Source organism: Oncorhynchus nerka, linkage group LG24, assembly GCF_034236695.1.
Source record: "Oncorhynchus nerka isolate Pitt River linkage group LG24, Oner_Uvic_2.0, whole genome shotgun sequence".
In the NCBI taxonomy this organism is placed as follows: domain Eukaryota; kingdom Metazoa; phylum Chordata; class Actinopteri; order Salmoniformes; family Salmonidae; genus Oncorhynchus; species Oncorhynchus nerka.
The window spans coordinates 30117745-30129404 of record NC_088419.1 but is presented as its reverse complement, the minus strand read 5'-3'; the positions used below and the strand labels follow the sequence as shown (position 1 = coordinate 30129404).

At 41.1% G+C, this 11660-nt stretch overlaps 2 protein-coding genes across 2 annotated transcripts; both read left to right on the top strand.

The window, feature by feature from the left end:
• Positions 1-41: 41 nt before the first annotated feature.
• On the top strand, positions 42-4428 carry LOC115107818 (meprin A subunit alpha-like). The gene is made up of 14 exons (XM_029631481.2): positions 42-211; positions 352-376; positions 474-518; positions 650-690; positions 847-922; positions 1072-1189; positions 1419-1594; positions 1803-2024; positions 2248-2394; positions 2523-2738; positions 2838-3302; positions 3531-3704; positions 3947-4024; positions 4188-4428. The coding sequence occupies exons 1-13, from the start codon at positions 152-154 to the stop codon at positions 3994-3996; spliced, it is 1815 nt and encodes a 604-aa protein (XP_029487341.1). The 5' UTR covers positions 42-151; the 3' UTR covers positions 3997-4024; positions 4188-4428.
• Positions 4429-6434: 2006 nt separating this feature from the next.
• LOC115107817 (meprin A subunit alpha-like) lies at positions 6435-10590 on the top strand. The gene is made up of 14 exons (XM_029631480.1): positions 6435-6558; positions 6639-6663; positions 6870-6926; positions 7031-7071; positions 7317-7392; positions 7544-7661; positions 7866-8041; positions 8132-8353; positions 8498-8644; positions 8820-9035; positions 9189-9323; positions 9431-9757; positions 9994-10164; positions 10260-10590. Exons 1-14 carry the CDS (start codon positions 6496-6498, stop codon positions 10325-10327), a joined length of 1842 nt encoding a protein of 613 aa, XP_029487340.1. The 5' UTR covers positions 6435-6495; the 3' UTR covers positions 10328-10590.
• Positions 10591-11660: the final 1070 nt, after the last annotated feature.

Genomic DNA, 11660 nt, shown 5'->3' with positions numbered 1-11660 from the left:
TATAACGTCCCACATATCAGCAGCACTGTAGATTCAAGGCCCCCAGTTACTTTTTACCATAGCAGACATAAACTTTATCAAGGGCTAAAGGTCCTCTGGTTCACTTGGACACTTAAACCAAAGCAGAAACTTTAGTCTAGCCATATTCATCATGTCCATGCAGACACTTCTCTTCTTGACAGGGCTGGTTGCACTGTCCAGTTCGTACACTGTAAGTATAGGCAATACATTTGAATTATGATTGTGAAGATGATTACTAGACATGTAAAGGTAGTGCTTAAAGGAATAGTGGAATTGAAATTCTAGCATCTTTATTATTTGCTAAATATTTGTTTCTCTTTGGGGGGACAGATTCCTCTGTCATCTCGTGTGCATGGTATGTCAACCAAATATCTTACCATAAAGTCAATTCCAAATACATCAAAATGATTTTACCTCCATGTCTTGATCTGAGCCATGCTTTTTATGTGCAGAGGTATACGGAAACGGTGAAGATGATAACCCCTTACTTAACTTGGGTGAGTTTGAGGAACTTAACAGGATGTTTGTATGTGGTCATTTTGATTAAACATGTAATGTTTGATGTTCATGACATGAATAGTGATCAAATGTTCAATTCATTGTTTTCAAATTATATTTGGCCTGACAGGAGCAGAAGAAGACTTGGTTGAAGGGGATATGCTCATTCTGGCAAGAACCAATGGCGTTATTTTGCTATATGTTATCAGATAGCTGTAAAAAAAAAAAAAAAAAAAGATTGTCCTTTGATAATCTTTATAATGTCTTCCCTGATTCCAGAAAGTTTCAGTCCAATTAGTACATGACTCTTTTTCTCCCTTTTAACAGCCAGGACGCAATGCCTTGATTGACACTAAATACAGATGGAAGTTTCCCATACCCTACATTCTGTCAGATGACTTGGGTAAGTGCAAGTTGAATTTGATATAAAGTCCAACTAAAATGACTTGAATTAATTTATTTACATGCAACACAGCATACAAGACATATTATCAATTTATTACACTGTAAGCCACTTGTAATGTCTTAGCTTTGTTCTTCCTTGTCTTTCAGATTTGAATGCCAAAGGTTGTGTCCATCAGGCATTTGAAATGTATCGTCTGAAATCTTGCATAGACTTCAAGCCCTACGAAGGCGAGAAGACATACATCAAGTTTGAAAAGAGAGGCGGGTATGAGCTGACAGTGTACATATTGTCCAACGGCCCTTGCTTTTACACAGAACGCTCTATAGCTTTCATGTATGCATTCACCAGGACAGACTAAATGAACAAATCTCAGTCAATTTGTTACGCAAAACAATTGCCTTCTTGCGTAACTGCTGCAACGTTTTAACATTTGACTTTAAACATGTCTGCCCTCACACATCCATATAACTCAACGTTGAACTGTGTTTGCCAGGTGTTTCTCCAGCGTTGGGGACCAGCAGAATGGACAGATCCTGTCCCTGGGCGATGGCTGTGACCACAAGGCTGTGATCGAACACGAGCTCCTCCACGCTTTGGGCTTCTACCATGAGCAGTCTCGCCAGGACAGAGACGACTATGTCAAGATCTGGCTGGACCAGGTCACTCCAGGTCAGTATCAGTCAGCCCTCTGGTTGATGAGAGACAGCAAGGGTAGTGGATCCTGGCCACAAAGGGCCAAGTGGAGGGTTTTGTTACTGCCCAGCACTAACACTATTCAGCCTAGCACTATTCACAACATGTGACTGTCTAGATGCAATACCATTATTAGTTAAGTGGGAACATTTTAGTATGACATGTTTTTTATCCTTTCTTGCAGGGCTGGAACATAATTTCAACAAATACGATGATTCCTTCATCACTGACCAGAACACTCCTTACGATTATGAGTCTGTCATGCACTACCGGCCATACTCCTTCAACGTGGACCCCAACATTCCCACAATCACCACCAACATCCCAGAATTCAACAACATCATTGGCCAGTACCTGGACTTCAGCAAACTGGACATGCTGAGGTTGAACAGGATGTATAACTGCTGTAAGTGTTGTGAGACACATGACAGAGAGTGTTACCTATTTGTCATGACACAGCTGTGTGGCAGCAGTGTAGGAAAATGCAAACTACTCGTTTTAAGAACAAGCTAATCACCTCTCCGTTTTTGTCAAGTTAAAATGTTCTAGTGTCAGATGAGATAATCAAATTATAGTTGCTTCATTGTGATCCACGTGTCGGCTGAGATATGCCCCTCCTCCGTTGCCAGCCTCCCCTCTCACTCTCCTGGACCAGTGTTCCTTTGAGTACAACAACATCTGTGGGATGATTCAGAGCCCCACTGATGATGCAGATTGGGTCCACACCAAGAGCAGCACTGGGAATGAGGATCACACTCTCATTGGCCAATGCAGAGGTCAGAGTTCAACAATACATCACCTCAGTTCAACCACTTCTAGGAGTAGATTACCATACCCTCAATCCTAACCATTAGAGTGACGAGCTCTAACATATTGTATGTGTGATATCTTTGTGGTCTTTTAGATGCAGGTTACTACATGCACTTCAACACTAAGACTGGGAAGGAGGACGAGTCAGCTCTGCTAGAGTCTCGCATCCTGTACCCCAAGAGACACCTGCAGTGTCTGCAGTTTTTCTACAAGATGACAGGCGGACCAAAGGACAGACTTGTGATTTGGGTGAAGATGGACGATGGGACTGGGACAGTTCGCAAACTGAAGAAAATACACACCATCTGGGGTATTCATTTTCATATATACAATCACTGATGTATGTATTGTTTATCCTCTTTGGTTGAAACTTTGTTACTGCATGATTTCATTTCGATTTGTAAACTAGGAAATGCCGACCACACATGGAGGATTGTCCACGTCTCCATGGAGATCGAAGAGAAGTTCCGCTATGCTTTCCAAGGTATCCGAGGAGATCCATCTACAACCAATGGAGGAATCTTCATTGACGACATCAGCCTGACTGAGACTCGCTGTCCCAACGCTGTCTGGCAGATCAAGAACTTCACCGGAATCCTCAACACTGCAAACAATACCACCGTCATGGACAGTCCAGTCTTCTACAGCCCAGAGGGCTATCGTTACGGTGTACGTGTGCGTCCCGTCTCTGACTACAGTGACCACACAGGGGGCTACACTGGGATGTACTTCCACCTGGCCAGCGGGGAGAATGACGTGGTCATGCAGTGGCCGGCCCTGAATAGGCAGGCTAAAATCGTGGTCATGGACCAGGATCCTGACATTCAATTGAGGATGTCGTCTGCTCGCAGTCTGACTACAGACCTGATTAAGAGTACGTCATTACTGTGTTTAGAGAATACACTTTAGGTTAGATTTGTCTTCATGTACACTTTACCTTAAAGTAATTTCTCTTTGCTTAACTTAATCATATCTGGATAAATCAGGAAATGCTTTGTTTGTTATATCTGGCCCAAAATCTGGTCAGATTACGACGGCAATGAAACAGCTATAATGTGATTTAATAGTCTAATGATATACAGTATGTTTCTGTGTTCTCCAGCTCCAGATGGAAAGCTGTGGTGGGACAATCCAACTAATGTGGGGACCTACGATCCAGGGTGTGATTGCTACAGGGGAGAGTCGCGGGGATGGCGCAACATGATCAAGCATTTCGACTTGCGACGACGGAACTACCTGAAAAACGATGACCTCATCATCTTTATCGACTTTGAAGGTAAGAATTTGTTATTAACTGACTTTCCAAGTTAAATAAAGGTTACAAAAAAATGTGGAGGAGGATTAGTATCATTACTGGTCAGATCACACACTATTACAACACTCATTTGTTTTACATCACTGTCAGATATCAGGATTTGACTTTCTGCAATGCTTTGCGATAGCCAGAGCAATAAAGGAGCTTGTTAGACTTTGAGGTCAGCTGATTAAATGGCCACACTGACTTTAATGTCTCTATAGACATAACATCTCTGATAAAAACAGAGGTTCCCATCAACCCAAAGGAGTGAGGACGTATTTTATTGCCACCGATGGGAGGTAAGCTGTTTATTTTAAATTCTTTCAAATGTATTTTATTTTTGTGCTGGGGATTTTGGGAGATATTTCCGAGAGTCACTTTTTAAAGTAGAATGACATTTGTATTTTCATTAATATTGTTCCAATTTAGTTTTTCGTGTCTTTGTATTTGATATTTTGGCAGAACCGGCAGTCCTGAGGATTTGGACAGACTCAAGAAGAGTACAGAAAATAACAGCACAATTTATCTAAACTAATGTTGTGAGTAACTATAAATTATTTTGTAGAAAATTTGATTGGTTTGAAAACTTTATAAAATCACTAAAAACTCTTGAAATGTTATTTGTTTTTACTGTTCAAACATTCTTATTCACAAATTCTTTCATTAAAGTTTGAGTCTTCAAATAAATGCTTCATTATGTGTTTTCTGTTGCACAGGATTTTTTTGTTATGGAATAAAAATCAATATCACATAACACTTCGTAGATATGATCACAGTAAAATATACTTTTTTTATACGTATGAGGATCATGGCTCCTTTATGTCACTTAAATGACAGGGGATTATTATGATTCACTTTTAGTATCTCAAAATGTTCATTTTGTAATACATTTTATCTCACACACTTCAATCATCATATTCATAATCTAAAATATGTTTGCATTGTTACCATAGCGTGTTATATTACCCATAGAAATATATACTGAACAAAAAATATAAACGCAACATGTAATGTGTTGGTCCCATGTTTCATGAGCTGAAATAAAAGATCCCAGAAATGTTCCATATGCAAAAAAAAGCTTATTTCTATAATATGTTGTGCACAAATGTGTTTACATCCCTGTTAGTGAGCATTTCTCCTTTGCCAAGATAAACCATCCACCTGACAGGTGTGGCATATCAAGAAGCTGATTAAACAGCATGATCATTACACAGTTGTACCTTGTGCTGGGGATAATAAAAGGGCACTCTAAAATGTGCAGTTTTGTCACACAACACAATGCCACAAATATCTCAAGTTTTGAGGGAGAGTGCAATTGGCATGCTGACTACAGGAATGTCCACCAGAGCTGTTACCAGATAATTTAATTTTAATTTCTCTACCATAAGCCACCTCCAATGTTGTTTTAGAGAATTTGGCAGTATGTCCAACCGGCCACACAACCGCAGATTAAGTGTAACCCTGCCAGCCCAGGACCTCCACATCCGGCTTCTTCACGACAGACCACGTGTAACCACGCCAGCCCAGGACCTCCACATCCGGCTTCTTCACCTGCGGGATCATCTGAGACCAGCCACCCAGACAACTGATGAAACTGAGGGTTTGCACAAGTGAATAATTTCTGCACAAGCTGTCAGAAACCATCTCTTGAGTCCCTGTTTCAACTGTACCGGGCAGATGGCAGACAGCATGTATGGTGTCGTGTGTGCAAGCAGTTTGCTGATGTCAACATTGTTAACAGCGTGCCCCATGGTGGTGGTCAGGTTAGGGTATGATCAGGCGTAAGCAATGGACAATGAACACAACTGCATTTTATCGATTGCAATTTGAATGCACAGAGATACCATGACAAGATCCTGAGGCCCATTGTTGGTGCATTCATCTGCCGCCATCATCTCATGTTAGGGGTGGCAGGGTAGCCTAGTGGTTAGAGCGTTGGACTAGTAACCAAAAGGTTGCAAGTTCAAATCCCCGAGCAGACAAGGTACACATCTGTCGTTCTGTTAACCCACTGTTCCTAGGCTGTCATTGAAAATAATAATTTGTTCGTAACTGACTTGTAAAATTAAAAAAATGTTTCAGCATGATAATACACAGCCCCATGTCCCAAGGATCTGTAGCATATTCCTGGAAGCTGAAAATGTTCCAGTTCATCCATGTCATGTTTGGGCTGCTCTTGGTTGACAAATACAACAATGTGTTCAAGCCAATATACAGCAACTTCACACAGCCATTGAAAAGGAGTGGGACAACATTCCACAGGCCACGATCAACTCTATGCAAAGGAGCTGTGTCACGCTGCATGAGGCAAATGGTGGTCACACCAGATATTGACTGGTTTTCTGATCCACGTCCCTACCTTCTTTTAAGGTATCTGCGACCAACAATTTATTTCAATTGATTGATTTCCTTAAATTAACTGTAAAATCTTTGAAATTGTTGCATGTTGCGTTTATATTGTGGTTCAGTGTAATTACTATGTTGTTGCCAATGGACGCTAGCAGAACTCAAAACCCCACTATTGCACTCTTGAACACACTTATCAACACTTATCACTTTCATGGCCATATCTGATTATTAACCAAAACTTTCCATTGAACCTGACAAGACAGTTTCCACACGACAATAAAGTATTGGTGTTGTATTGAAGTTCTGATATGTAACATGATCACCTGTGGGTCAAAGTTTCCCTTCCAGCTTGCTGTATTAAGAGTATTTAAAGGGATTTAATTAGTGCTGTGGTATCAGGTCTGTGGTCAACCTCTCCAAAATGTCACTACTGGGGGTCTTGTGCTGTCTGGGACTGCTGCTGTCTCCGTCCTCTGCATTCACGGTAAGATCTCTCTCTCTCTATCTAATACATTTGCCACGAATGCGTGATTTTGAAAACAACATTCTCATCTCACTTCACAGATTAGGCGGATGTCAAAGGAGAAATGTGAGAACTATATTTATTTAACCTATTATTAATCAAATCGTATACATTTGTAATGCACCCGAATGGTGCTCATGTCACATTGGTGAGTTATTTTACATAACAAGACATATTTGTAGTTTCAAGACAGGTCTAAGAAAAAGTGTTCAAATGCGTTTATAGCCAAATGAAAATGCATTCATTGTCTAACATTGTGGATCTTACTGTAGCCTTTGCCATTGATGCTGATGAGGTGATACGACGAGACATCCCCTTCGTCAACTCAGGTAACTTTCTTTGTGCGTACTGGTATACAGTGTATGTATTTGATATTATATTTTGTGGTGTTTTAAAACTATCTTCCATGTCTATAATCTTTGATTTTCCATAGGATTGAAGACCCCTGTTGTTGAGGGCGACATTGCATTGAATGTAAGTTAGTACTGTGCTAAACCTCTCATTGTCTGCAAGTATGTTCACTGTCTTTCGACGTAGAAGAAAAAATAGGGCTTTCAATAAAAAAAAGAAGAGTGGTAAATAGCCCGCACTCTATAAATGAAACTTTGACCTTTTATCTATCTAGATTTTGATTGATGTGATTTCAATAAAGACAACGATAGTACTTCCGGTGCAATCGATAATTAAGTGTTGTAATAAAAGTTATATCACTCTATCAGCCTGGACGCAATGCCCTTGTGGATCCAGCCAGCAGGTGGAAATTCCCCATCCCTTACATACTGGCTGACAGCCTTGGTAAAAATGTGCACCATCTCTCATCCTAATAACATGATTTTAACTGGTGATAAACCATGATTAAAGAATACTGAACTATGGGTACCATTATAATCAAGACACATACAGATTATAATATTTATAGTCTGTTAATCCCTTGTTTGTATTTCAGACCTGAATGCCAAGGGGGTCATTTTCCAGGCCTTTGAGATGTACCGGCTGAAATCCTGTGTGGATTTCAAACCCTATGAAGGAGAGAAGAGCTTTATCAAATTTGAAAAGCTAGATGGGTATAGTTTGTTTTTCTGATATACGAGTCTGCTCCTCCACTCGATTCTGCTAATGATCACAGTCTTAACAGCCTGAGTTGAATCTTGTGCATTACTGCTTGGCTGGAACAATGGTCTGCACCCACACTGGCACTATGTGGATAAGATTGGTCTCTCGTGTTCAAGAGATAATTCACTGCTGTGGCATCACGGATATTGTTGTAGGTGCTGGTCTATGGTCGGAGACCTACAGACAGGGCAACAGCTGTCATTGGGCCCATCCTGTGACTACAAAGGCACCATAATGCATGAGCTCCTCCACGCCCTGGGCTTTTACCATGAACAGTCTCGCACCGACCGAGATGACTATGTGGACATCTGGTGGGACCAGGTCCTGCCTGGTAAGGTTCAAGAGCTCAACACTCAAAACATTTTTGCACAGCCAGCCTTATTGTAAAACTTACCACAACCTTTGTATGTACATTCTACAGGTATGGACCACAATTTTGATAAATACGCTGACGATTTCATCACCGACCAGAACACGCCATACGACTACGAGTCTATCATGCATTACGGTCCATATTCCTTTAACAAAGACCCACGGTACCCAACCATCACAGCCAAGGACCCAGAGATGACCAAAGTGCTGGGCCAGTACAATGACTTCAGCAGCCTGGATCTACTGAGACTCAACAGGATGTATAACTGCTGTGAGTTTTTCCTGATCAGGTCAATTGATCAAGAGGACCATCACTTTTTTCCTAATCACTTGATTTGACCAGAGAAAACTGCTGATGTTGTGTTTAATTGATTAAGTTTGCTTAGTGTGCTTGTGTATGATGTCTGTCCTGTAGCCTCCTCTCTGACCTTGTTGGACCAGTGTGCCTTTGAGACCGTTAACACCTGTGGGATGATCCAGAACCGTAACGATGATGGTGACTGGGTACGCACCATGAGCCAGCCAGGGTCTCATGACCACACTCTCATTGGCCAGTGCAAAGGTAGGGTTAACATACAGTAATACTAGGGTCAGGATCCCTGACATTGTCCAGAAAAAAACTCCTGCCCCTCCACACTCGCAAGGGTGGACACAGGTCTATCAACCATTCTGAATGGCATTCATAACTATTTTACCATAACACATCTATGATAACATCTTGTCTGTGATCTGTGTAGACGCAGGATTCTTCATGAACTTCTACACCGACACCGGCCGGGCAGGCGACTCAGCCTTTCTGGAATCCAGGGTCCTGCACCCCAAGAGGAATCTGCAGTGTTTGCAGTTCTTCTACAAGATGACTGGAAGCTCCAAGGACAAGCTGGTGGTCTGGACCAGGAAGGAGGATGCTAAAGGCAAAGTCTTATCCCCTACTGCAGCTGGGAATTTCATAGGTAGGCTTGAGAAAACTGGTGAACAGCCATGCTCAATAATCTGATAAACCATGGCTGTGCTATGCGTTGTAGCATCATAATATAGCTTCAACAGCTACTGTTTGAAAATGTTCAACCTTAAAAATGATCATTACCCTGCATCTGTTTTCACAGGTGATGACGACCACTCCTGGAAGATTGCCCACGTTCCTTTGACGATGGACTCCAAGTTCCGCTATGCCTTCCAGGGGATCAGGGGCGACCCAGCCAACTCCTTGGGGGGGATCCAGGTGGATGACATCACCCTAGGTACGGTACTCTGGCTTAACATTTTAAGTAACTGTAAAACCCTTCGATGTGTATGACAGGTGCTATGTGAATGAAGTTTTTATTGTCTTTATTCTTATTCTTATTAGCGGAGACACGCTGCCCCAGTGGAACATGGCGTATCAAGAACTTCAGCGAGTACATGAAGAGTTACGCCACAGGGGAGTACATCCAGAGCCCACGTTTCTACAGCCCCGAGGGCTACGCCTTTGGCATCCAGCTGCTACCCAACTCCTACTACGATGGGTACATTGGGGCCTTCTTCCACCTGAGCACCGGGGAGAACGACCAGGCCATGGAGTGGCCGGCAGGGAACAGACAGGTCACCATCACACTGCTGGACCAGGACTCTGACGTCAGGCAGAGGCAGTCCTTCTCCTACAGCTTCACCACCAGTCCCACTCATCTCATCCCAGGTATGGGGCAGGCTAATGTTGGTTCAAAGGGGCACATACATTTTTTATTTTTCCTCACACTCAGATTATTGTGGCTATTAAAGCTTTTAGGTTAAACAATCGTCATAGCATTACCAACATTTTTATGAGTCAGCATAACAAGACATCTATACATCAATATAAATCAGGACATGGAAATCAATTGCCTTCACATAATCTATATGCAGATTATCTGCTTATATATAACAATCTTTCAGACTCCAACATATTGTACTGGGATAACCCGTCCAAGATGGGGACGTACGACCCATCCTGTGACTGTTATCATGGCTGGACCTGGGGCTGGAATGCCTACTTCTCCCACTACCACCTCAATAGTAGGAGCTACCTGAAGAATGATGACCTCATTCTCTTCGTTGAGTTTGAAGGTGCGCCTGACTCTACTTTCAAAGGGCTCTGAGATTTTTGGGGGATCACACTTGAAACTGTGTTAAACATGTCCCCTGTCGTTTTGTATTTCCAGATCTAACGCCGCTGATCAAAAGTGAAGTTCCAATTAAGTCTCCAGTTCAGCTCCGGAGTCAGGACTGAGGCTGTCCAGAACAACTATCAGATGCAGACTTTATGCATTTTTAAATGTCAATGTTCACTTTTCTTTTTATTCCAAACATTCACAGAAAGGCAGTGGAAGTAAACATTGGCAGGCCTATACAAGTAAATGTGTCAGTTGTAATGTTAAACACTGTCTTGACAATCTGTCTGTGGCCTCCATCTGGATACTGGTTTGTTTATTTGTAGCCTGTGAAATGCACCTCCGTGCAGCTTTTAACGGATTAAAATCAAACTATTCAAAGTATTGTCTCCAACATTAGTCTGTTCACCAGTTATCCACCATTTGCCCTGCCACCCATAACCAGAATCAAATATAAGGATGTACAGTGCGCTCCAAAAGTATTGGGACAGTGACACATTTTGTTGTTGCTTTAGCTCTGTACTGGATTTTAAATGATACAATGATTGTGAGGTTAAAGTGCAGACTCAATTATTCTTACAACACTAACCAAACAACAACAACAAAAGACACCACATGTAAACACAACCCCACATTGTTCTCTCTCATCCTATTTTGATTTAAGGGCACATTTCTATACTTTCATTTCTGTCATCCTGACAAAACATCTAAATACAAATGTTGCATATATGGGAGGGCTGCAACGAATTGTCAAGAATAAGAAATAAATAGGTAATTAATAATTAAAGAAAATTGCCAGCATTTTTTCATTATCTACATTATCTAAATTACATATGATTTATTAGTATAATATCAATAATTTTGAATCAATTTCCATGATTAGTATTAATGACACCTGTTATTGTAATGGTGAAAGGTTAGCATGTCTTGGGGTTATGATATTTGTGCATCTGTAACTTTCTCACTCGATTCATTCAGGATTATCCGTAATCATGGTAGCATCCACATTAATGTAGAAGTGTTTATAAACATATTCTATTCTTATTTACAGTAAAATGAACTAAAAAATGGCACATTAAATTATTTACCATTCCTTTCTTTAGGGCACAAAATAATCTGAAACAACCAAAACAAACAGCAAATGCATCCAACAAATGTGTATAGTCACAAGCTTGATGTAGTTGTTACGTGCTATGAATATGGGACCAAATACATCGTTTTTTACTGCTTTAATACACATAAGTGAATTTGTCCTAATACTTTTGGTACCCTAAAAGGGGGGACTATGTACAAATTGTGCTGTATCTCTTATCGTTTTATTCGATAGGGATGGAAATACCCTCAAATTAAAGCTAACGGTCTGCACTTTAACCTTATTGTCATTGTATAATTTCATATCCAAAAGTGACAGAGTACAGCACCATTAAAAATATATATCACATTCCCTATACT

Coding starts and splice junctions, on each gene's coding strand:
- LOC115107818 (XM_029631481.2), top strand. CDS start 152: ATGTCCATGCAGACACTTCTCTTCTTGACAGGGCTGGTTGCACTGTCC. Junction 377..473: donor TCTGTCATCTCGTGTGCATG/GTATGTCAACCA, acceptor TTTTATGTGCAG/AGGTATACGGAAACGGTGAA. Junction 519..649: donor TAACCCCTTACTTAACTTGG/GTGAGTTTGAGG, acceptor TTGGCCTGACAG/GAGCAGAAGAAGACTTGGTT.
- LOC115107817 (XM_029631480.1), top strand. CDS start 6,496: ATGTCACTACTGGGGGTCTTGTGCTGTCTGGGACTGCTGCTGTCTCCG. Junction 6,927..7,030: donor CATCCCCTTCGTCAACTCAG/GTAACTTTCTTT, acceptor GATTTTCCATAG/GATTGAAGACCCCTGTTGTT. Junction 9,324..9,430: donor GGTGGATGACATCACCCTAG/GTACGGTACTCT, acceptor TATTCTTATTAG/CGGAGACACGCTGCCCCAGT.